Source organism: Phodopus roborovskii, unplaced genomic scaffold (genome assembly GCF_943737965.1).
Source record: "Phodopus roborovskii unplaced genomic scaffold, PHOROB, whole genome shotgun sequence".
Classification (NCBI taxonomy): Eukaryota; Metazoa; Chordata; class Mammalia; order Rodentia; family Cricetidae; genus Phodopus; species Phodopus roborovskii.
The window spans coordinates 33,630,749-33,655,004 of record NW_026125052.1 but is presented as its reverse complement, the minus strand read 5'-3'; the positions used below and the strand labels follow the sequence as shown (position 1 = coordinate 33,655,004).

General features: G+C 56.6%; 3 protein-coding genes across 10 annotated transcripts in view; 2 read left to right on the top strand and 1 right to left on the bottom strand.

Annotated features, from left to right (window-relative positions):
- Slc38a10 (solute carrier family 38 member 10) overlaps positions 1-12,435 on the top strand; it is a 49,033-nt gene extending 36,598 nt beyond the window's left edge. For 2 of the 8 annotated variants that reach the window (XM_051181906.1, XM_051181873.1), the window contains 7 exons: positions 836-989; positions 5,810-5,977; positions 6,247-6,714; positions 7,268-7,372; positions 8,395-8,418; positions 10,183-10,359; positions 10,881-12,435. In XM_051181906.1, the coding sequence (XP_051037863.1) occupies positions 836-989; positions 5,810-5,977; positions 6,247-6,714; positions 7,268-7,372; positions 8,395-8,418; positions 10,183-10,359; positions 10,881-11,938 (2,154 nt within the window). In that variant the 3' untranslated portion in view covers positions 11,939-12,435. The remainder of the gene's footprint in view (positions 1-835; positions 990-5,809; positions 5,978-6,246; positions 6,715-7,267; positions 7,373-8,394; positions 8,419-10,182; positions 10,360-10,880) is intronic. The other 6 variants (XM_051181891.1, XM_051181883.1, XM_051181877.1 and 3 more) reach the window with 6 other exon arrangements.
- Positions 12,436-15,158: 2,723 nt separating this feature from the next.
- Ndufaf8 (NADH:ubiquinone oxidoreductase complex assembly factor 8) lies at positions 15,159-17,036 on the bottom strand. The gene is made up of 3 exons (XM_051183577.1): positions 16,868-17,036; positions 16,663-16,773; positions 15,159-15,674 (listed from the first exon to the last, which is right to left on the bottom strand). The coding sequence occupies exons 1-3, from the start codon at positions 16,949-16,951 to the stop codon at positions 15,645-15,647; spliced, it is 225 nt and encodes a 74-aa protein (XP_051039534.1). The 5' UTR covers positions 16,952-17,036; the 3' UTR covers positions 15,159-15,644.
- Positions 17,037-17,159: 123 nt separating this feature from the next.
- Positions 17,160-24,256, top strand: Tepsin (TEPSIN adaptor related protein complex 4 accessory protein). The gene is made up of 13 exons (XM_051181860.1): positions 17,160-17,295; positions 18,342-18,414; positions 18,612-18,703; positions 18,848-18,941; positions 19,512-19,579; positions 19,755-19,830; positions 19,927-19,998; positions 20,696-20,887; positions 21,186-21,360; positions 21,839-21,952; positions 22,048-22,126; positions 22,360-22,494; positions 22,819-24,256. Exons 1-13 carry the CDS (start codon positions 17,191-17,193, stop codon positions 23,305-23,307), a joined length of 1,764 nt encoding a protein of 587 aa, XP_051037817.1. The 5' UTR covers positions 17,160-17,190; the 3' UTR covers positions 23,308-24,256.

Genomic DNA, 24,256 nt, shown 5'->3' with positions numbered 1-24,256 from the left:
ACACACACACACACACACACACACACACACACACACACACACACATGCGTGGACACTCACACATACCATACATGTACACATACATCTTTATGAGTCAAAAGCTATTCAGAAACGCTTTTTGAGTTTTGGCTCTTAGACATCAAGGCAGGGAACCAATAAAGGCCCTTTGGCCAGGCAAGAGGGCACGTAGATATTTCCTCTCACAGAACTGTGGAACCAGGAGCTACTGCCTCTCAGGAAGCTTGAGGAGGCCAGGCCAAATCAGACATAGCAGTACCTACCTGTACTGGGGTCATCCCAGACACAGTGGAGAGGTGGCTCAGGCGGTGTCTGGGTGGCATGGAGAGGGCTTGTAGCACAGAACTTAGCAGTGGGAGAGCCGTCCGGGGGAAAGGCCCCAGGGAAGTCAGCAGCATGTCAGATGTATACAGCTCTGGGGACCTGTCTGTTTCCCCCCACCTCAGATGAGGTGACCATACATATTCTTGTTTAGCCCAGCAGAGTTTCACCTTGCCAGCTCAGGTGTGTCCAGCTGTTACCTGACATTGTATGGGTAATATGATGGCAGGATGTGCAGCCAGTTTGACCCAAATTCCCTGCACACCTTCCCTTTGTGGTCCTAAATAATGACTGCACAAGGGGCCACTCCGAGTTGCGTAGTTACCCAGAGATGCTTGGTTCTCTGCCACAGTAGTCGAGAAACTTGACCCCAGCGTGACCTTGTGGTGCACCTCTAACAAACACTCTGGAGAGGCTGATGCTGGAAGTCACCACGCCTCCTGTCTTGGGTACAGGGACAGTCACCATGCCTCCTGTCTTGGGGTCTTTGGTCCAGGTGGTGCTCTGGGTCGGCCTGGGAGTCCTGGTGGTCAGCACACTCACGACCCTGTCTGTGAGCGAAGACGCCCCTCTGGACTTGGCACAAGAAGCTCGAAGTGGTCGTCGAGATACCGAGGGCGGGATTAAAGTGGAGGCGGCCCGGCTGTCAGGTATATGCAAACCCCCTGAGCGTTCTTGGTATGAGTGTCCACAGCATCAACTCAGGGTCATGGTGGTGCTTTCCAAGAGACCCCTTATTTTGCTTCAAGGATTTTGCTTCTCTCTTGATAGCCTCTGTCCTATGAGTTAGTGGAGGTTCTAGCCTTGGGCCCCACCAACTCCTTGCCGTGAAGGTTTGCTCTCTACATGGAGGCTGTCAGTGTGCCAGGTGGGGGATGGCCCAGTGTCAGCATGGGCTCAGATCTCCATACCTGGCCATTGTGGACACTAAAAGGTATGTAACTTTATGGGTATTGCCCACATCTGCTTTTTGTTTTGCTCTGAGGATGTAAATTGGAGCCAGTGCTCCCCTTGACAAAGCCAACTAGTGTAGCTCAGCTTTGTTTGCTTTTGCATGTTTTTCTCGCTTGGTGTAATTACAAATTCACCACACAGGGCAGGCTGCCTCAGCGAGGGTCTTGGTGGTACCCCATCACCCCAGATCCGTCTGTGGCCATGCCGCAGCAGGGATGGGAGGGGGCAGCTATGGGATGTGTGTTTTCAGGGTGTCACTCTGTGTGTATGTCTGTTTGGGGTGGTTGATGTACCCCCAGGCCTTTCTGGGTATGGCTGGTAAGGGGAACACGGGGCCAGTGTTGGCCATCGGACTGAGGGCCTGTGCCTGCCTAGTAGCTGTGAGTGGCAGCAGGTGTGGGCATGTGCTGGATACTGCCTTGCATCACATTAATTCTGGCCTTCTGTCTCTTTCAGTGGTGGGGTGTCATAGTTAGACTAAAAGTCAGTGAGATTGGGTCCAGAGTTATGAAACATTTGTCTAGCTCTGGCTCTTGGGAAACATGGCAATTTCAGGCTGATGTGGAGATGATGGCCTACATGTTGTCGCCTGTCCCTTGGTAGCTGCCCCAAGGTGCTTTTCTGGGGCATCCTCTTCATTCAGCCCAGGGCTTGGAAGTAGCTGTGGGTGTGCTAGTCTACCTTCTTGATTGACAGAGGCAGAGAAGAGCCCAGGAATCAAGAGGCAAAGTAGCAGACGAGGTCACTAGGGGATGCTGGGGGCAGCTGGGGCTCTCAGAGGATGGGGATGGGGATGGGGTGTCGAGAAGCCGCAGGGTGTGTTGTGTGGCAACTTGGAGTGGGAAGAAGTCCGCTTGAGGGAGGAGGTGCACATCTGTGCCCTCCGAAGCTAATGGACAGTTCCGTCCGGGACAGCCAGCCTGATGCAGCTGCCCATGCCACCAGGCAGGGGACGGGTGTTGGCATGGGAACGGAAGAGAAGAGGTGTGTGGTGGCGAGGGTGGTGTCCTGGTGAGCCGAGCTGAGTGTGGGTTCTTGCTGTGGGTCGCAAGCACGTCATGGCCCTGTGTACCCTGAGGTCAGCCCAGCAGAACCCGGCACAGTTCTGTCTCCGGGCCAGTATGGAGGTTTTCACTTAAGTTCATACACAGGCCCTGTGAGCGCTGTGCAGCCTCTAGTCATAGCCAGCAGCTGTGTCCCAACCCTACAGTATGTACGGGCCGCCTGCTCACCTGTGGTCTCCGAGGCCACATCTGGTTTCCATTTCTCTGCAAGGCTATAACAACACACGTGGCTCCTCTCAGAACCACATGCCGTCTGTTTTTAGCTAGTTCTGTTTTCCAGCCACCCAGCCTCTCGCTTAATTGAGGGCTTGCCTCATCTGGGCAAAGCTGGGACTCAGGACCTTCTCTGCTTCTCAGCTGCACCGAAAGGGTCTGAGAGCCTGCTTATTGGTCTCTTTGATGTTGTGGGGTCACAGAATCTGCTTGCTCTGGTGAGAGCCCGGCATGCGCCGTGACTGTCTACCCTCAAGCGTGGCACATGTGACCATCAGGTGCAGCCTGGGCCCCCATGCTTGGCCTTCTGGGCCTGTCTGAGTCCCCGTGAAAGCTCAAGAAGACAGTTACCCTTTTAAAAAGTCTAATTGGGCCATTCTCCTCTGTGCCCGATGGGTCCCTAGATGGTCCTGGGGACGGATTTGGATTTTGCGGTGCTCTGGCTCCTTCTCTTCTTGTGGTGGTGACAGGGCCTGCCCCCTTTGGTAGTGGTGGTCAGGAGAGACCCTGCTGCCGTGCGCCTCTCCTTGGCGGGGGTCCTGTCCCCTCTCCCTTGTGCCCCTTGTTCCTACTCTGATCTTGTTCGGTTTTTCTGCTGGTGTTCCAGGAGATAGCAGTGGGCCCATTTCACTGGCTTCCCCTGGGGAGGAGGTGTTCATGGGCCCTGCTGGCTTAGAGGCGCTCCTAGAGTAGCTGCTGGTCTGCCTCAGGTCTGAGGGCACTGGGTCTGTGGTCACTCACCACACACACCTGTCTGAGGAAGAACCCAGAATGAAGACAGGACACTTCCTTGCTGATGCCACCAAGGTTCCTCGGTGCTGTCCGGGCGAGCAGCCCAGCCTTATGGTGAGAGCCACATTGGGAAGGCCAGCTGTGGGGCAGGCCGTCCAGCTAAGGCCAGAAGTCAGACCTTCCTCGCTGAAGCCTGCGGAACAGCGTGACTTTCAGACGTGTTCGGCCGTTTCTCTTCTTTCCTTGAAGTCCCTGGGGGGGAGGAAGGGGGCTGCCCTTGCACCACGGGGGCTCACCCAGAGGCCAACGTTTCAGCACCTGGGGTGAACATTCCCATCTCTATGGACAAGGAGACTTCCAGGGAGGGCAAATGAAGCCAGCGGCCAGCAGAGCTGCTGCCCAGCTCCAAGTGTCTTGAGGTGGCAGCGGCTCAGGCCCCGTAGTCAGGTGCACAGGTAGAGGTTGTCTCCGAGAGGACTGGACCCTCGGTGCTCCTGTCTGACCCCTAGGGGAGAACCACCGCCCGGTGAACCTGGGCCTTGTCACCTCGCTGGTCCATTCCTGTATGTGAGGTGTCAGCAGCCCATACATGGGCTTTGCTGGGTCCAGTTCCTAGTGCCATCAGCAGGCCAGGTGACTACAGGGGATAGCCTACAGAATGTGAGGGTCTGTGGCCAGGGTGTTGCCTCCCCATTGAGCACTGGGTGTTTCCTTGGAGCCACACCAGGCCTTTGCTCCTGAGTTGTCACTTGGCCTGTGGTGTGGGTGAGACTGTCACCACCGCACTGTTTCTACCTTGGACTTGGAAGCAGATTGCACAGGCGTCCTCAGCTGATAGCTTTGAGAGTTCGTTTTGTTGTGGTTGAAGGCATTGTCAGTCTCCAACCCTGATGGAGATCATGCCCACTGCTGGTGGGGCTCGGCTGCCGGTAGCACAGGCTAGAAAGTCTCCACAGCCCCTGCCTGTCAGTCCAGTCTCTGTTCTAGAATACAGACAGGCATGGCGTTCTTCCGAGGCCTCCCAGATGAGCTTCAGCGTAGCTGCGGGTCACTCACCCTGTGCTGTGCTGCCTCGTGGGACTTCCCCAGGACTGCAGCAGGGAGCAGCAGGCTGCCCTCACTGCTCAGGGTAGACTGTGCTCTGGGCAGGGGAGTGTCTGTGTCACCCCCTGCTTATGGGCTATCTTGTGATGAAGGCTGCTTTATTCCATCAGCCTGAGCCACTTGGTAGCACAGGGGAGCCCAGGCTGCTCCCCAAGAACCAGTGAGCTCCTTGCCCGTTAAGAAGGTGCTGCTTGCTGGGTGGAGGTGACACATACCTCCAGTCCCAGGCCTTGGGGGGCAGGGGCAGTTGGATCTTTGGGTTTGAGGACACTCTACAGGTGACTTCTAGGACGGTCAGGGCTGTTACGCAGAGACAAACAACAGAAACCCAGAGGTGTGTGTGCTGCATAGTGACCAGTCAGAAGAGGGACATGGTAGGGTCACCTCCCTCGGGAGAGGACAATGAGGAAAGCCGTCCTGGGTTAGTCAGACGTATGGCCAAATTGACATTTGAGTTTGGGGAAGCAGAACAGAGGACTGTGTACACGTGGTCACGTGTTGTCTGAAGCTTGACGCGCTCGCTAACCATCGGGGAAGCCAGCAGCACCTGTCTGTCTTCTTTCTTTCTTTCTTTTTCCATTTGTTTGTTTTTCTAGACAGGGTTGCTCTGTAGATCAGGCTGGCCTTGAAATCACAGAGATCTGCCTGCCTCTGCCCCCCAAGTGCTAGGACTAAAAGCATGCGCCACCACTGACAGCTTGTTTTGTTTTTTGAGATAGGATCTCATGTAGCCCAGGCTGGCCCCAGACCCTTGTGTAGCTGAGGATGGCCTTGAATTTAAAATGTCCCTGAGTCCACCTCCAAAGTGCTAGGGTGATGCTGTGCCTAGTTGAGATGGAGCCCTGACCAGGGCCTATGAGGCTCCCAACTGAGCTAGAGCCCCAGCCCTCAAAGCTGGTTTTCTCCAGTTCTGTGACCTACTGTTATTGATGGAACGCGGATCCCATGCATTTGTGGCATACAAAGGGCGACTTTGGCAGCCTCTCCTTTTGTTCTTATCCTGTGGTGTGAATTTCCTTTATCAACAACAAGAGGTTGACAGGCCTGCCCAACCACATCCAGTGTACTCATTTCTTTAAAGGCCTCTGTCTAGACATTAGTGCAGGCAGCTTGGTCCCTGCTGGGAGACCCTAAGGACATTGCCTGGCTGTGTGCTCATACTGTCACCTGGTGGTTGTGGACAGGTACTGCATAGAGTGGCCATCTGCCTATAGTTACAAACCGAATTTTGATGTTTTTAAAACTATGAATGAAAAAGTCATTTCTTTGCTGCTTAGCTGGTAATAATGACTGAACGGGAATAAACCCACCTCCACTCTGCCATTTGGCTTTGCTGTGTGCTCCTGACCTTAGAATGAATGACCCAGCGTGTCCTGGTTGCTGATGGCTCACTGTGCTTGCAGTCCAGGATCCCGCTGTGGTTGCTGCTGAGGATAGCCAGGAGAAGCCAAAGCCACCAGAGGACAGAGAGGTGCTGGAGCAGGCCCAGATTAAGGGTCCTGTAGATGTGCCCGGAGGGGAGGCCCCTAAGGAAAAGCAGGAGGCTGCGCAGCTGGATCGCCCCGGTCAAGGTAAGTGGCTGAGCTGCCCCGGCTGCCATGGTGGAGAAAGGCTTCAGCTGCCCTGTGTCTTCCCTCACCCAGACCCGTGCTCTGCCTTTCGCTCAGCCAAGGCAACTGTCCATTGTGGGAGACTTGCCAGTCCTCAGATGGCTGTGGAGGAATCTGAGGACTGACCCATGTCACAGGGCTGGGAGCCCAGAGGCCAACTCAGATTCCCTGGGAAGGTAAAGTGGGGCTCCTCTTCAGCCTGACGTCAAGCTGTCCTTGTGTCCTTGCAGGGATTGCTGTCCCTGTGGGCGAGGCCCACCGCCATGAGCCTCCCATTCCTCATGACAAAGTGGTGGTGGATGAGGGTCAAGACCAAGAGGGGCCCGAGGAGAAAAAGCCACCTCCCAGGCTCACAGATGAAGGAGACCCTGGCGACAAGGGGCAGGTGGCACCACCTCCACCCGAGCCAGAGAGGAAGCAGGAACCTGAGAGGGGGGAGGAAGCAAAGAGACCCGAGCAAGCCCTGGCAGCAGGGGAAGTCGAACACCCTCAGAAGGTTCCAGAAGCAAACGGTCAGCCACCTGTCCAGCCCAGGAAGGAAGAGTCCATACCAGACAATGGAGATCTGCATCCGGTCCCCCAGTCCAGGCTCTCCGTGGAGCAGAATGCGTTGGTGGCAGGTGACAGCAAGGAGGCTGCGCAGAAGGCTGGAGGTTCCCTGTGGAAGCCCGCGGACACTGACCTGGAGAGCAACATTGGTGAGTGTCAGCCTCCTGGGAGGTTACCCCGGGGAGACTCCCTTGCTGGGGACAGCAGGAACAGGTTAGGCCTCCTCAGTCCCCAGCTCTCATTTCACAAGATGAGCACGTGAGTGTGGCAGCCCCTTCAGCAGCTGGTGAGCGAAGAAGAGCCTGGTGGTCTGACAGCTTCTGTAATGTCTGTCACGCACTTGTTTGCCAGACCACTAAGTGTCAGGTGCCATGCTGTTGTGGTGTGTGTGGGTGCACACGGGGGACAGTGCAGGAGCGCTTGACAGGTAGCACATTGTTACATGCCCGTCTAAGAGCCGGTTAGGACGGTGCTTGCATTTTAATTGGTGAAGGTAGTTAACATTGGCTCACTGCCATCAGCCTGTGAGATTGTTAAATATTTTTTTTTTTTTTATTACTTCCCTGGTAATCATCAGGTTGAATATGAACTGTGCTGAGGGTGGCTCGCTATGGAGTCATTCCAGGAAACACCTGCCTGCCCCTCACCCCACCCCTGACTTTTTGACTTTTCAACAAACCAGCTGAGTCTCCCTGTGTGCAGGTGGGAAGGCGGGCCTCCCTGCACAAAGGCCGGAGCCTGCAGAGGAGAGGGAGCAGAAAGAGGCTGAGAGGCCAGGTGGAGACCAGGCGGGGAGCAAGCTGGAAGGTGAGCCTGCCACCGCCCCTCAGAAGGAGCCCTGCATGAGGCTGGGTGGGTTGGGTGCTCCTGGACCCCTCCTGCTCCACAATTCCTGTTCATGGTTTTTGTGACAGGGAGGCACACCAGGAGCTTTCCTCTGCCACCTCTCGAGGGCCGTTTTTACCTCCTTCTTTCCCCTAAAAAAAGTGTCACATAGTTGCATGGCTTTTAAGCACGTATGCTGCTATTTTCCATACTCAGGATTTGCAAAGCCAGCTAGGAGTGAGGCCTTCGGACTCCAGTGTGAAGACTCACCTGAAAGCTGTGCATTCGTTAGTGGTCAGCACCTGACCTTGTCCCTGTCACACCTGAAGTAAATGCCTGCACTGGCATTTGAAGTTTGCTGTGGCTGGCTTGCCCTGAGTTCTCCAAACTCCCATGTCCATTTTGACTTTGTATGGTCGATCCAGTGGTTTCTGTGTGCAGAAGGTGGTGGTGGTCCTCCCAGAAGCTTCCAATCACCACCCATTTGGTCCCCATGTCAAGGCGGAGCCCAGCTGAAGTGTGGCGTGAGTGTGGTGTGAGACCACCTGGTCTGGGGTGAGGAGCAGGCAATGGGCTGCTTGGCTCTTCTGGACCAAACTCCCAGCACTGCCCAGGACACGTCTGGACCAGGCTTGCCTCGCATGCTCATACACACCAGGAAGGAAGTGAGCGTGAAAAGATCCCGGGTTTGCTTCTCACTCAGCTCTGAAGCCAGACTTGAGCAGCTGCGGTGGGGCTGTTCCGGGTGGACCGTCCCAGTGCGGGCCTGGAAGGCAGAGCTCAGGGTTCCGTCTGCTTTGCTGGCGCTTACAAATTGCTTAGGAAACACCCCCACACTTGCTATGTTTCTCTCTGGTTTTAGTCTGGCTGTATCTGTTGGTTCCGCTTTCTGTGATCTCTCACTTAAATATGTTTGATTCTTTGTTTTTTTCTTTCTGAAGAAGAGACTTTTCATTATTCCCTATTGTGCCTCTCTTCCATATGCCTCTCAATGGGATGGACAGCTGAGATTAAAAAGCTAGTAGCAGGTATGGCTCAGGACTGCGCTGCAAGCGAAGCATGTGTGTGGAGGCTCTGAAGTGTGGGAACAGCACCTAGGTGGCATACTCCACCCGTGAGGGCCCTGCATGAACATGTGTCAGTCCCAAGGAGTGGCACCCTCCAGATGCAGCAGAGCCCCGGGTGGCGTCTCTGATACTCCAGGCCCCTCTTCCTTAGCCCCTGTGGCCTTGGCCCCAGAGGCAGGCCGAATGGTGTCTGTAAGTAACCAGGTGCCACCTGAGCTAGACACAGGGTTGGGGCTGCATGTACCTGCTGATGCTGTGTGTGGGTTGTGTCCTTATATCCCACTGCCTAGTGTGGGGTTTCCATCCCGTCTGTACGCCTGGGCCTGGTGGTCCTGGCTAGGGAAAGCCCATCACCATGCCGTCTCACATTTGCTGTGTGGGGCTTCAGCTGGACACGGTACCTTTCTTTCTCTCCCAGAACCAAGCAGCTAGTCTGCTAAGGAATACATGAGACACGGTACCTCTTTTAGAACCTTGCCTTTCGCGGTTGGGAAGTGCCAGCAATGTGTACAACTTTGTCCTTATACAGCTGGCAGTTCTATGGTTGTACAGTCAGGGTGAGGTGTGGCCTGTTGGGGAGAAGAGCCCTGTGTGTGAGGCTTTTCCTTCCCAAGCATCGGCAAGGGACAACTCTCTCCCTGTAGGCCATTCTGTTCTCTTCATGGTAGCCCCAGGGTCCTCTCCACTGTCCAGCTTGCCTTCTCTCCTTGCATTGGCTCCTGAGGAGTTTGGGGAGGCCCTAGGGTGTGTTCATGGGAATCCATTACTGCCGCTGCAAGGACCCTGACTCTGAACTGCTTCAGCTAGTTACTGGTGTGGGCCTGTGAGTGAGTCCTGCATCTGGGAGCTATGTAGCCCTGGCTGTCCTCTAACTCACAGAGACCTGCTTGCCGTGTCTTTCGTGTGCTAGGATCAAAGGTGTGTTCCATCCCCTACACAAGACAATTTTTATGCTCTGACAGCCGTCCTTTACCCATCATCTCCTAAAGATGCCTAGTTTAAAGATGTGTGGCTGTAACAGTGAGTTTGCTCTGGCTGCCTGCTGTGGGTAACTGCCCGGTGCTGATGTGCTTGCAGGGAACGGCCAGCCAGCACCTGCTGCACTCCCGGGTGGGATGGGCCACACCTACCAGTGTCACAAGGGTGGGGCACATCCAATGTGCACAGGAAATAGGAAGGCCTTCACTTCCCTGTGCTGTTCTGTGTCTTGACCCTCCTTCCCTGTCGATGAGGTGGAGCTCTCTTCCTTCCTGAGGCTGCCCCCAGATGTGATGTCTGGGACACTGTGACAAGTTCCACATCCCGTTGAAGACTTCTTCCAAGATTCTCCTCATCTTGGAAGAAATTTTTTTAAATATTAAAACTTTTTTTCTTTTTAAGCTTTTAGGTTTTATTTTCTCTTGTGTTGGTCCTAGAACAATTAAATGAGGTAGTACGGGAGAATCACCCAGCTTAGTGAACCTCTAACTTTCTGGTACGTTCCTTCTTAATTTTCAACCACCACAGTCAGGGAGCTTGGATCTGCCAGTGTGTCTGAACACCGAGGGTTAGGGTAAAAGCAGGCAGGCAGCGCTGTTGCTGGCCAGGAAGACTGGCTGGAGGCTCATCTAGGTAGGGCTTACCCTTTAGCACCAGCTCAGCCCTCACTGCTGTACCAGCTCCCCGCGGGTCGCTGTTTGCATTGCCGCCGTTTGTGGCATGCGTCTGATTGTTGTGTTCCCCCAGAAGCTGGGAGGGCAGAGGTGCTGGACCATGCGGTGCTGCTGCAGGTGATCAAAGAGCAGCAGGTGCAGCAGAAGCGCCTCCTGGACCAGCAGGAGAAGCTGCTGGCTGTGATTGAGGAGCAGCACAAGGAGATTCGACAGCAGCGGCAGGAGGATGAGGAGGACAAGGCTAAGCCAGGTAGGAGGGGTAGATCTGAGACTTGTCGGCCACCAGGGTGGAAGCAGAATTTTGGTCTTGACGAGTGATCCCTTGTATTTTAGATTTATGTATTTTTATTATGTATGTGTGTGTGGCCTAGAAGGGGATAGATCCCCTAGATCTGGAGTTATAGACAGTTCTGAGCCGCCTAAATAGGTGCTGGGAACGTTGCTCCGGTCTTCAGCAAGAACAGCAACCATTCTTGTTTGTTTTGTTTTTCAAGATAGGGTTTCTCTGTGTAGCTTTCGAAGCTGTCCTGGAACTCACATTGCAGATCAGGCTGGTCTCAAACTCACAGAGGTCCGCCTGCCTCTGCCTCTGCCCCCCAAGTGCTGGGATTAAAGGTGTGGCGCCACCACTGCCCAGCCATTAAGCATTCTTTACTGTTGAGCCATCTCTGCAGCTCTTAGTGATGCGTAACTGCTTGAAAGTGTCTTTTCAGCCAACCAGCAGCTTGTGTTCATTTCTCTGGCCAAACTGATCTTCACCTTCACTTGCAGCAGACATGCAGCCAGAGCCTGGGCTGGCAGTGCTCAGAGGCCAAGAGGAGGGGACAGTGGAGGGCGACCCTGCACAGCCTTTGCAGCCTCTGCCTGGAGCTCCCAGAGATCGCCCTGCTCCACCCCAAGAGATGGGCCAGCAACCCCTGGAGAAAGCCAAGGCAGTGCCAGGAAGAGACGGTGCTGGCGGTCCTGCCGGTGGCTCTGACACAGGGCCCCAAGGGGCCCAGACTAAACTGAGAGAGGGCCAGAAGGGCACTGCACTCAAGGTGGCTGGAGCTGGGAGGGACCTGGTCCCCGGGGACTTGGAACCAGTGCCCAAGCCAGACTCTGCTGGGGCACCCAAGAGTACAGAGAAGCAGTTTGCAGAGGAAGTCGGCAGGCAGCACCTAGACACCTTTGGTGGAGGTTCCCAAGAAAGGAAGGGAGCCGCAAAGGAAGCCGTGGCCATGGGTGCCAATATTCCAAAAGAGCCTGCCCAGCCCCTGGTAGGGGCAGAGGCTGAGGACTCTCACACAAAGTCCAGGCAATCAGGGCCCACCATGGTCCCAGCTAGGCCAGCAGATACAGGCTTCCAGCCCCAGGCCATCCCTGACAAAGGTCAGGACTCTCACCCAGAGGTAAGAAGCGAGGCCCCCCGAGGGGATCACATCCCTGCGGAGGGGCAGCACAGAGGAAATGGGGGTGCTGCCATGGAGGAGACCAAGAGGCCAGGTCCTAATTCTGGGCCCAGACTAGCTGTGCCTGAGGGTCAGAAGCCTGAGAATGCCAAACCCAACCGCGACCTGAAAGTGCAGGTGGGCTCAGACCTCCGCAGGAGGCGGCGGGACCTGGCCTCTCCTCCAGCGCAGGAGCTGGCTCCGAAGGACGGAGTCATCATCAGCTTTAACTCCCTACCTAACGTACAGGTGAACGATCTCCGCAGTGCCCTGGACACCCAGCTCCGTCAGGCCGCCGGGGCCGCGGTACAGGTGGTACACAGCCGGCAAATCAGACAGTTGCCTGCAGATCTAGAGGAAGAGGGAGACGGGCATGTTACAGCCCCTGGTGTTCTCTAGCGACACCCTGATTGGAGGCCACCTTCTATGTCCCCAGGGGTTGGTATCGAAGTCCCTCATGATGAGCTGGGGAAGTATAAACCAGACATGTTGTCACTCTGTGGTGTCACTTGCCCCAAGGCACCCACTAGCCCAAGTATGGTTCGGGCCTTGGCCTTGAGCCAGCCCAGGAAAGCAGTGCCGGGTCCCACCCTACGGCTGCACATCGGCAGTCTCGTCTGTCCGTCCGTCTGTCCACTCACCAGCCGCAGCACTGACAGCAGGACACGGTCCTCACCTAACTTACAACCTGTCACAACCAGATTCCACCCTGGCTCAGTTGTCCCATTGTTCCCCGTGTGTGGGAATCCTGCAGTCGGCACCCCGTGCCCCACCCCAGGGAGGCCCAGGGTTGGGTATGACTTGACTTGGGGCAGGAGGCTTACATGACCCTCCTGGTTTCCTGTCATCCACATTCTTTGAAATTTATTATGGAACACAAAATAAAACACCACTAACGTTCGTGAATCGAGTTGTTTTGCCTAAGGAAACCAGGAACCTGGATGGTACCAAACTGGGAGGGGGGCGCTAGAGATCGTGGGGTACCTTCCCTAGCCATCGTCACTGGACTCAGGTGGATGAGTACAGTTGGGGGCCCCACAGGAAGCTTAGTCTGTCACGCTGACCCGTTGTCCAGGTTGAGCATTGACAGGCTGGTGGCCAGGGCGAGCCTTGGGATGTCATGTGCTCAGAGGGCGAGCAGAGCAGTTAGGGTCGCGTCCCAGTCAGAGCGGGGACACGCGCCTGTGTGCTGCCCTTGAGCAAAGATGTTTCTGTTATCCCCTTGCCAAGTTAGGCACTTGAGATACTGAGGGACAAGAACCTGGTTTGTCGTCCCCAAGCCCTGCCATGAAGAGCTTGGAAGGTCCAGGAGTGAAAAGGGGTCATGTGTAAACCAGGCCACACCACACTGTGTGATGACGCAGCACTTCTTGAAATACTTCCTTACATGTTTTTTTAAACTTAGATTTATTAATGTGTGAGTTTTGTTCGGATGTGTGCGGTACCCTTGGAGGTCTGAAGGTGGTGTCAGGTGCCTCAACAGGAGTTACGAATGGTTTTGAGCTGCTGTATGGGTGCTGGGAATCAAACCTGGATCCTCTGTGAGAATAAGGGCCCTTAAACACTGGGCCATCTCTCCAGCTCTCATTACAATTTTTAAAGGTGCCATTGGACAGCTTGAAAAACCAGAAAAGCTTCCACAGGCCTTCTGCGATTGTGCTGGGTAGAACCAAGCGTAGCTCACAGAAGGGATATGCCAGCGACGGGCAGGTCTCAGCTCCCTTCCTCCTAGCCTGTCTGACTAAAAAACCGTTCCAAAATCGCTATTTGGTGGTTAGAGGCCATCTGGCCATCCTCTTGGATTGGAACTCTTTATCACCTTGCTGGGACTAAGGTTTTTACACAGTTTGATAATCTTGAAAATCCTCCCTTGATTCGGTGTTTGTGATCTGCTGAGTCTGTTGTAGAGAGCGGGCAGGGCTGCCTCTGCCGCAGCTCTTTCTCCTGGCTGCCCAGCTCTTCCTCCTGGCTGCCGCCGCCTCTAACCTTCTGTCAGCGGCCTTCAGCAGTGGACTTGTTCCCACACAAGTGCTGGGGCACCCGGGAGCCACCTGCCAATTCAGCTGCTGCCTGTGGGTGTTTGGTCACCTGGTACAGAATGCTGGGAATTGGTGCCTGCCCATGATGGTTTTGCTATGGGACAGGTATGCTTGGTAGCAGTTCTACCAGGTCGGGATGCATGCTTCTGTTCCGGGGGCAACAGCAGGGCAGAAACAGTGAAGCTCAAATCATCAAGGGAACAACAGACAGCCAAGAAGTGGTCCTGTGCACCTTTAATCCCAGCACTCCAGCAGGCAGAGCCAGGTCTAACTCTGAGTTCAAGGCCACCCTGTGGTCTACATCATGAGAACCAGGACTACACAGAGAAACCTTTCCTTGTAAACCAACTAAAGCATGCCCACAATGACCTACTTCCTAAAGGTTCTAGAACCTCCCAAAATAGAACCACGAGCTGGGGCCCAAGACTTCAGTGCCACAGTTCATGGGAATAGGACTTGTGTGTAGGAAACCATGGCAGTATGGGAGGAGTGGGCCCTGCAGGCCTGACTGCTGGGTTTGCAGACCTGAGCCACGAAAAGCAGTGATGTCTGCCAGCTCAGAGGGAGGACAAGAGACAAGCTTGAGGGGCCCGAGCTGCGTGGGGCCCAAAGCTGGAAGTCTTCAGGAGGAAGATGGAAGAGGCTACAGTCTAACTGTCAAGAGGGCTTCGAGATGCTGTGGCAGGCTGGGGAGTCAGCCCAGCAGGGTCCCTGGGCATCAGCAGAATGGATGGATGGATGGACTGCCCAGTCACACCGTCAGGTCCCTGGAGACCCGACATCACTGTCCACTGGACAAAATCTAGCTGACCTGGCTCTCGGCAATAGCCGAAAGACATGTCTTGAGGTGGACTCAGAGATCTAGCACAGGGTTTCTAAGGCTGGAGAGATGGCTCAGCAGTTAAAAGCATTTGTAGCCCTTGCAGAAGACCCAGGTTCAAATTCCAGCATCTCCACGAGTCTCACGACTATCTCAACTCCGGTTCCGGGGGACCCAACACCTCCTTTGGGCTTCCCTAGCCACCACATGTACACAGTGCACACACATACACCTAAACACTCAATTTAAACAAAAGCCAGGCCAGTTCCAGAGTAGCAGATGCCACAGAGTGACAGACATGATGGCCTCTGGCCCTATTCCCAGTACCAAGGCTCGGAGACAGGTGCAAACTGGTTCAAGGACAGCATGACCTCCACACCTTGAAGTGGGACCGCCCAGTTCCCATGTTTTCCAGCAGGTGGCACTGGTACACGCGGAACCTCTTGCAGTACTTTCAGCTTTTTTAAAACTCTGCAGTGAAGAGGGAAAGGAAATCCAGGAGCCATCATCCATGGCAGAATGCAGGGATGGCTGTCCCCCTCACCGAAAGTCCCAAGCAGGACTTCCTTGTTGGCTTATGTCCAGAGAGACCTCTGCCCGACTCCGGGACAGCCGCCTTTCTTACAGTGGTCCCGACCCTAGTGTTGTAGCTGTGTTATGGTTGGTGTGTTTTTCTCATAAGCATCTGCATCCAGGACCTGATGAGCCAGACTTAAGACAAAATACTTCTGAGGAGAACAGCAGGGTTTTTTGTTTGTTTGTTTTTAAGGTTTAATTTTAGCTGGGCGTTGGTGGCGCACACCTTTACTCCCAGTACCCAGGAGGCAGAAGCAGGCGGATCTCTGTGAGTTCGAGGCCAGAGCAAGTTCTTAGGACAGTCAGGACTGTTACATAGAGAAACCTTGTCCCAGAAAGAAAAATAACTAATTTTATATTATGTATTCATGTCTGTACCACATGTGTGTCTGGTTCCTACAGAGGCCAGAAGAAGGTGGTGATCCCCTGGAAGTGGAGTTAGAGATGGGTGTGAGCCGCCATGCCTGTTCTTGGGGAGAGGAGTTCCTTACACCATGCTCTGTGTATAAACACCCGAAACGGTGGCAGATTAAATAATCTTCACTTCTGCTACATCTTAATCAAATCCAGATCCTCACACACTGCCCCACCCAAGGTTCCAGCTGAGAAGAAACGTGAACACTTGCGCTTCCCAGAGCCGCCGTACATGGCACCTGTGCCCACAGCTCTCCTAGGTGCCTCCCATCAGGGCCTTCTTGGCCTGAAAGAGAAAGCATTTATTTCCCAAATTAGATACGGTTTAATGCCACATTCTCCAGGCACCTTAACCGACGGAGGGTTGAGGTGTGTGTGGAGGTTCCTGACCCAGCTCACCTAACAGGCAGCCTGGACCCTGTGACTGAGCGGAGGTTCCTAGGTGCTGGGCGGGGATGGACGAGGAATCGCAGCGGGATTCCTCCATCCGGCTCGGGAAAAGGAGCAGGACAGGGTCTCAGCAGCTTGCCAGCCACACATTTCTGGTCAGCCACAGAGAGGGAAGGGCAGCAGGGAACGCAGAAACCTGTGAACACTAGGCGTCTATCTAGGGGTTCACCAAGACCTCCCTGCTACCAACCACAACAGAAGGAAGGCTTGCCTGGCTGCCCTTCCCCTCGGGGACGGATGGGAGGTCGGAAAGACACCAAAGGCAGGGGTCAAGTCAGAAGGGACGAGAGAAGTCCAGCGCCTGCTGCCTGCAGTAGTCACGGGCTGCTAGGTACGGCTGGGCTGGAGCGAACTCAAGGGTTAGGGTCAGATCCCCCAAACACTGCTCTCCCTGCTTACGGCTATTCCGAAGGTCAGCCCCGTGCCCCCGTGGGCCGGCAGCGGCGTTCCTACCCCGAATAAGGGCCCGAGGCTTCTGCAGTCAAAGTCCCCTTATCTGGCGGCGCCTGCCCGTTTCGTTCTGGAATATTCATTATGGTCTGTCCCACCCTTTCCACAATCGCCCCAGGGTTTTACCAGGATGCCCAACTCAATCCTCCGGGTCTCTGGCCTTTCTAGAGCCAGCCGTCTTCACAAGAAGGCAAGTGAGACAGCGACGCACAGGGCCGCGGCAGGGCAACGACAGCGGGCGGGGACACGGGAGGCAAGCGGCGCGGGGGTCGCCCGGCCAGGCTGCCCTTGGGTTAGCAGGACGCTCCTGGCGCTAGCTCACTGGCAGAGGAGAGGAAGGCTGGCCAAAGGCGGCGACGCGCCCGCACACCTACCGCGGCGGCGAAGCAGCTCCGCAGGGCCTCGAACTCGCGCACGCAGAGGTCCTTGCTCAGGCGGCCTCCGGGGGCGGTGGAGGCCTGCACACACCTGCCGTACGCCGAAGCCTGAGGGGAGACCCGCGGGTAGTGCCGCCCAAGCAGAGCCGCCACCCTCCCCGCCCCCGGCCACCCTGCAGCTCCGGCCCTGCCCGCCCCTTACCTCAGCCCCGCAGGCCGCCAGGTGGTCCGGGAAGGCTCGGAGGCGGCTCCGCACGCGCCCCCACACGGCTCCGTTGGCGGACATGAGCGCTTCTCCCAGGCCCCCGTGGGCTGGGCGCCGCCATGTTGGGTCCGGCCTCTTCCGGCGTCGAATGCGTGAACATCCGGCACCTCCGCCCGTACCGTCTCCTGGTTGGTCAGCGTCGCTGGCCTGTTCTCCCGTAATTGGTCCTGGTCCTTGTCCGTCCCTCGCCGGGGCTTTGGATTGGCTGAGGCTCCCGCCCCTCCCCGCGAGCGATTGGCTGTGGGAGCCGGAGCAGCGCGATGATTGGAGGGCCGGAGCCTGGCGGAAGCGGGGCAGGCCGAGGGGCTCCTCGGACCATGGCGGCCGCGCCGCCGCTGCGGGACCGCTTGAGCTTCCTGCATCGGGTGAGTGAAGCCCGCAGGGTGGGTGACGCCCGGCGCCCCGGGATCTCGCTAGATGGGCGGGGGCAGGCTGCCCGGCAGCTGCTGAGGGCGGCGGGCGATCTCCAGCGGGGCCCGGGCCCGGCCTCCCAGGCTCCACGTCGGAGAGAGATCCTGGAAAGTGTGCATCTCACGGGGACAGGAGGCCTCTGCGAGGCCGTAGCTCCCGGGTGGAGAAGGCGCACCCTGTTGCCCCCGGCTGAGTGCCCTAAGCCTCCTGACTGCGCTTGAGGGCACTGAGTGGCTGGGGCCCCTTAGGGTCCCTTTTTAAGAGTCGTGCTTGCTACAGGAGGTCAGATCTCTTATGCGAGGCTGGGACACGTTCTTAAGTACTGAATTCTGCAGTTCCCACCCTCCAGACCCCCTTCAAGGCACTGGGGACAAGTAGCACGGCGAGGCTGTGCGGAAGGAACCCTAGCATCCGCATACTTGTCTCAAATACTCCCAAACCCTGCCCACCCCTTTACCCAGATACTGAGTGATGAGAGATAGGTATTTCTAGATTTCAACCAAATAAACACTATACGCTTGCAGTAACGGGCAAGCCGGTAGTAACATGAGCAAACACGACCCTGCCGGCGCACGACTCTATAAAATTTAAGTTAGCCACTCCTGAGCCTCGAAACCCATCAAGCTGGGCAGTTCTGATTCATTCGTTGGGGTCTGGCACCACGCCCATCCAATACATGGAAAGCCCTGAGGTTCTTGCTGTTGCTGCTTGATAAGTAGGTATATTGAAAACGTCTCTACGCTTAACTGATGTAAGAGGCTGGGGCTGAATCTCATCTTGACCTTCTTAGAGAGAGCCCTCATAGATCTTCCTCCTTCCCGGAACCACTGGCTCCTGCCAGAGCAGAGTCTGTTTAAAGCTGTGCTTTGTGGCCCAGGTGGCTCTGGCCCCACGTAGGCGTTCTTAGCTCTAGTGACCTTGAAGTTTGCCGGCATTTCCGTTTGGTGCCTGGGAACTACCCTGTTAAGTTGGCAGCTCACCGTGATCCTCTTTCCTTTAGCTTCCGATCCTCTTGAAGGGGACCTCAGACGATGACATCCCGTGTCCAGGCTACCTGTTTGAAGAGATTGCCAGTATCCTTCTGCGCCATCTCCATCGGTGGTGGTGGTGGGGGAAACAGTGGGAAGTTCCAGTGTTGGTGAAGCCAAAGCCTGTGGTGGTGGTCTTCAGGGAGTGTGACCTGAGACGTGTCATGGTCACAGGGGAGTGAGTTTGTCTCACCGTGGGTCCTGTGTCTGCCTACTCCTTCCCTAACCCAAATGACTCCCAGAAATTTCCCACGAGTCGCTGGGCAGCAGCCAGTGCCTGCTGGAGTACCTGCTGAACCGTCTGGACAGCAGCTCTGGTCACGTGAAGCTCAAGGTGCGTCTCTGAGTGGCAGGGAGCAGACCAGGCCTCAGCTCCTGCCTGGCCTGAGCCAGGCTACAGAGCACTGTGTGTGTGTGTGTGTGTGTCCGTGTGTCCTGTACCACAGCTGCGGGCCCAATGAACCTGTCCACTCTCCAGGTGCTGAAGATCCTGCTTTACCTGTGTGGTCACGGCTCTTCCTCCTTCCTGCTCACCCTCAGACGAAACTCTGCCCTCATCCAGGAAGCCACAGGTATGGGAAGACACAGGTGTGCCCAGGGAAAGTGGGGGGCGGGGTCCTGACTGGACTTGTGAATGGGAATGCCTCTGTGATGGAGGGGCCCACTAAGGAGTCTCTGGGGGAATGGCCCTGGAAGGGTGAGGCAGAATGGAATGTACAGGGGTGCTGTGATAGTTCCCTGATTGTGCAAGGCCCTGAGCCAGGGAAAGCTTGGGGGTGGCTTGATATATAAGAAAACCTGATTTTCCACGATGGAAGCTTTCCAGCGGAGGGAAATTAGCTCAGGCCAAACCAGCCTAGGAATCAGGGGCTAGATCCGACATCAAAGGCCCTGATAGAGACCTCAGGTCTACATCCAGGCCCTGAGAAACCTGTAGGTGGAGAGAACAGACCCAAGGAAGCAGTTAGGTAGGCGTAACTCCAGTGTGTGGGGGAGGTGGGGTGGTCCCTGGCAGACACGGTGGCTATGGTGGAGGTAGATGGTGGAGGTCCAGAGGAGGGGGCTGGGAGCCATACCCTTTCTTTGGGAGGCCATAAGCCGTGTCCAGGCTCAGCCTGTCCCGTCTGACTTTGGCCCTGCAGCTTTCGCAGGACCCCCCGACCCTCTTCATGGGAACAGCTTGTACCAGAAAGTGCGGGCGGCGGCCCAGGTGAGTCTGGGACAGGGGTCACAGCCCAGAGCACAGAGTGGCAGGAAGTCTGTGAGGTGCTGCTGTTCTGCCACCCGGGACCCAGCTCTGTCCTCCTGGCAGGGCCCAGCCCCTGTGCCTGGTTGGGCAGAGCGGCCGGCTCGGGAGGGGCCCTGAGCACCGCTTCTTCACTTAGGACCTGGGTAGCGCCTTGTTCTCCGATGCTGTGCCTCTGCCTGCCTGCCAGCCACCCCAGGCGCTGCCCCCAGCAGGTATGCCGCTCTGGTGACCCCTCGGCGTCCCAGGTGTCTTTGTGCATGTGGGCTGGCCTGGGGGGCGTCTGCACCGACGCCATTGTCCTCTTCTAGGCATGGGTGCCCAGGCCAGGCCTCATAGTGCTCTCCAGGGCTTCGGCTACACGAAGGAGCGGCGCCGGACGGGTAAGGCGCAGGGCCAGCCTCACCGGCACCTCCTTGGCTGTCCTCCAGCTGTACCCCGTGTGGGCTCGTTCCCTCCTGGGGTGCTCCCCTGTGCTGTTTCCTCTGCCCAGCTGGGAGGAAGGTGTGACGGGGTGGCCAGCTCTGCCTGACGGACAGGGAGGAGAAGGTAGACTGCCTGTGTTGGCCTTTTTTGCTTCGTGAGGGGCAAGGGTCCAGGCCGTGACAGGAAGGAAGAGGATCACCTGTGCAATTTACAGTGGTGTAGTGTATGTGGGTCCCTGTGCCATCAGACTCTTGAAGCGTGTTCATTGGAGGCCTGGACACGGCTCATACTGTAGCAAGTAACCTCAGCTACCCTTGGGGCTGAATGCCAGCCAGGCTGTGTCTAGCTCTGTGTTGTACCTGCTGCAAATAGGCCTTTTTGCAGCCCAGGGGCCTCTGACTGCTGCCTTAACTTGGAAGCCCCTCCTTCAAAGGCACTTGTGAATGACCAAGGACATTTTCACTTGCCACAACCCCCTAGAACGCGCCTTGGCCTCAGCTGCTGTAAGCTGAGTGTCCAGACCACAATGGTGTCTTTACCTCCCTAGATCTGAGCAGGCAGCAGCCCTGGTCCAGCCCTGGAGAGTGTGGTTCGAGGTAGGGGAAGCAGGCTAGGGTGCTACCTCTTCTACTGATGCCGCTCTTCTGTGTTCAGGCTCTGCAAGTGAAACCTTCCTCTCTACGATCCAGAAGGCTGCAGAGGTAGTGGCTAATGCTGTGCGCCCTGGGCCCGAGAATCCCAGTACCCAGGGAGTCTTGCCACGTGGTGATACCTACCAGCCTGCGGTGACACCCTCAGCTAGCCACACACACCCCAACCCTGGGAATCTAATCCTTGGGGCCAGAGGTATGGAGGCAAGGATTGCCAGTTTTGCGAATCTGGGTCATTCCTGGGTATCAAGTGCTGGGGCAGGGGATGGGGCACTTTATGGCTGTGGAGACGAATGTTAATGCTACCTTGACTGGCAGGAGCCCCAGGCTTCTAGACCTGGCAGGAACACTCACCTATTTTGTGTGTCTGCAGTTTCTGGAGCTGCCCAGTAAGCTCAGAATTCAACCTCTTGTCTCCTAGCCCGGAGTCCCTAAGGAGGTACCATGAGGCCTATGGAAAGCCCTAGGGCCTTGCCTGCTATTCTGTCTTTCAGCTGTGAGACACCAGCCCGGACAGGCTGGAGGAGGCTGGGATGAGCTGGACAGTGGTCCTAGTTCCCAGAATTCCTCCTGCACCAGCAACCTGAGCAGGGCCTCGGACTCAGGCAGTCGGTCTGGCAGCGACAGCCACTCTGGGGCCAGCCGTGAGCCAGGCGACCTGACAGAAAGGTGTGTGGGATGGGTGGCCCCACGTCTCTTGCCGTGAAGAGACACCATGACCGCGGCAACTCTTATAAAGGAAAGCATTTAGTTAGGGCTGGCTCACGGTTCAGAGTTTCAGCCCATTATCATCATGATGGGACGTGACGGCGCGCAGGCAGACGTGACGCTGGAGAAGTAGCTGAGAGCCCCACATCTGCAGGCGACAGGAAGTGGTCTGAAACACGGGTAGTATCTTGAGCATATATGAGAACTCAAAACCACACTGACACATTTCCTCCAACACAGCCACGCTTAATAATTCCGCTTCCTTTGGGGGCCGTTTTCTCTCAAACTGCCAAACCACCTCTCCCAAAGGGGCTGTCAGCAGGACCTCCGACCTCCAGGCCACACCCTCCCTCAGTGTGGGAGCTCAGGGGGTGTTGTCCCAACCATCGGCCTGAGACCTTGACACCCTGACTTGGCTTTACCGTTTTGCTTTTTCCAGGGCTGAGGCCGTGGCCCCAAATGATTGCCAGCAAGAGCTGAGCCTAGTGAGAACTGTAACGCAAGGGCCGCGCGTCTTCCTGAGCCGTGAGGAGACCCAGCACTTCATCAAAGAGTGAGCGGCCCACCTGCGCCTGCCCCCTGAGGGAGGGCGGAGGGAGCCAGCTGTGGCTGTCCCCAGTGAGTCCTGTGTGTCCCCTCCCTGTGCAGGTGTGGCCTGCTGAACTGTGAGGCTGTGCTGGAGCTGCTCCTCCACCAGCTGGGTGGGACCAGTGAGTGCGAGCAGATGGTGAGATGAGCGTGAGGCGTGAGGGAGCAGGTGCTGAGTGGGTAGAGCAGAGACAGGGCCAGCCCGGGGAGCACGGAGGGTGGGGGGTAGGGCAGTTAGGTGTCTGCTCCCAATCCAAGGCCAAGTCAGACTAGGGTGGGGCCATGTGCAGGCCTCCCGTGTGGCCTTCACCACCTTACGAGGAGCCATGCATGGAGAGCTGACCTCTGGCCTCCCCTGCTTCCCGCCCACAGAGGGCACTGTGTGCCATTGCCTCTTTTGGGGGTGCTGACCTCCTGCCTCAGGAGCACGTCCTCCTCCTCTGCCGGCAACAGCTGCAGGAACTTGGTGCAGGCAACCCGGGACCTGTGGCCAACAAAGCTACCAAGGTGGGCAGTGGGCCCTGGGAACGGCAGTGACCGTCTCAGCACTCACCACCCTGGCAGTGCTCCCCTAGCTGGCCGTGACTCCTACAGCCCTGCTTAGTGGGTGGGTGGTGCCCACCTCCCTTGGGCTCTGCCACCGTGGGCGCTTCCAGCGGCCTGGACCCCCCCCCCCCCAACCCACACTGCTTCTGTGTCTGGCTCACCGTACTTTGTCCTACACACACTCTACCTTCTCCAGAAAGTTTCCCTTGTCACATCGCCAGGGTCTCATCCATGTCCCCGGGCATCTCCTCATGCCCTTCCTATCTACTTCTTGTTTTCCTCTAGATCCTAAGACATTTTGAAGCCTCCTGTGGACAACAGCTCCCTGCCCTAAGGCCCTGTGCCCTGCCCAGCTCTGCAGCCGCCCTTGTGGGCCCAGCCGATCTGCTGACCAGCCCTGTGCCACCTCCTGAGAGCCACCTCTTCCTGCAGCCTCTTAGCTCCACCACAGTGGTACCCAGGGACCCTATGCCTGCTCCATCACCAAATATCGTTCCTCCTACTGTGGAGGATGCCGGTGAGGCCAAAACCCACCTGGTATGTTCTAGTGAACAGGGGACGGGCTTTGAGGAGAGCTCAGAGAACACAGACACCCCCAAGGCCAGCTCCAGTCCGTGCCTGTGGAGCCCCAACTCTTTGTTTGAGGGAATGGAGCTGGTGGCCTGCCCCCGCCTGCCCTGCCCCAGCTCCCAGGATCTCCAGCCAGATTCACAGAAGGCGACCACAGAACCCTCCATTTCAGAGCCATCAGCTTTTGCATTTTTAAACATGTGACTCTCCGGGCCCAGGGCCTCATGGCGCATGTCCATCAACGAGTGGCCCTTGTGACTCTGGCTGCCCTCTTGTCCCCTCTGGGCCCTCTTTCACCTAGGAAGCTGTGGTAAGGCGCCTCTGAGCCAGCTGAGCCCTGTGTGGGCCTCCCGTGGTCAGACAGTCACTGAAGAAGACATCCAGGCCCTCAGTGGTGACCAGCCAAGGTGGGAGTCTGGAAAGGAGGGCCAGTGGTGCCTCAAGGTGTCTGCACGCCTGCCATGCCCATGCCCGAGACTGGTTCCCTCTTCCTCCTGCCAAGACCCGCACAAACCTTTCTGGAGGTCTGTCCATGGCTGGGGCCACCTCAGAGGCTTCCTGCTTCCCCAGGGATGTTGGCCACGTCTCCTCCACCCAGGCTGCTCCGACTGTAGGAGGCCGTACACAGGCCAAACGCTCGCTCGCTCGCTCTCACGTGCGCACACGCGTGCGCACACACACACTCACACACCCGGGCTACCTCAGTCCCTGTCCCTTTGGTAGGTGCTGGCAGTGGTTATATGGACTTGAATTCCTATGGTAGCAACTGGCAGTAGCAGGGCTGTAGTGCTGACCTTGGGTACCCTGGGCAGGCCCTGCCGCCCTGGCCCTCAGAAGTGAGCTCCTGTAAGGGTTGGAAACATTGACTTGGTTCTTAGTTAAGGTTCTGACCTCGCTCAGGTCCTTCGGAAGGGAGGTCCCAGCAGCTGGGAGCCACAGCCTTCAGGGTGGGGCACTGGAGGGTTGTGCTTGTGGCCATTTCCAGTGTCAGGTCCTGTAGGACCCTTCGCTGGATGCTCAGCTTGTCACAGTTGTTTTCTGTGACCATGGGAGTCTAGTGAGCCTGCCTGTCCCTCCCAGAAGAGCCTGTGGAGCTGTGACATGCTCTCTCCCAATAAAACTAATGTTTACACAGCCTGTGCTGCTCTGGCTG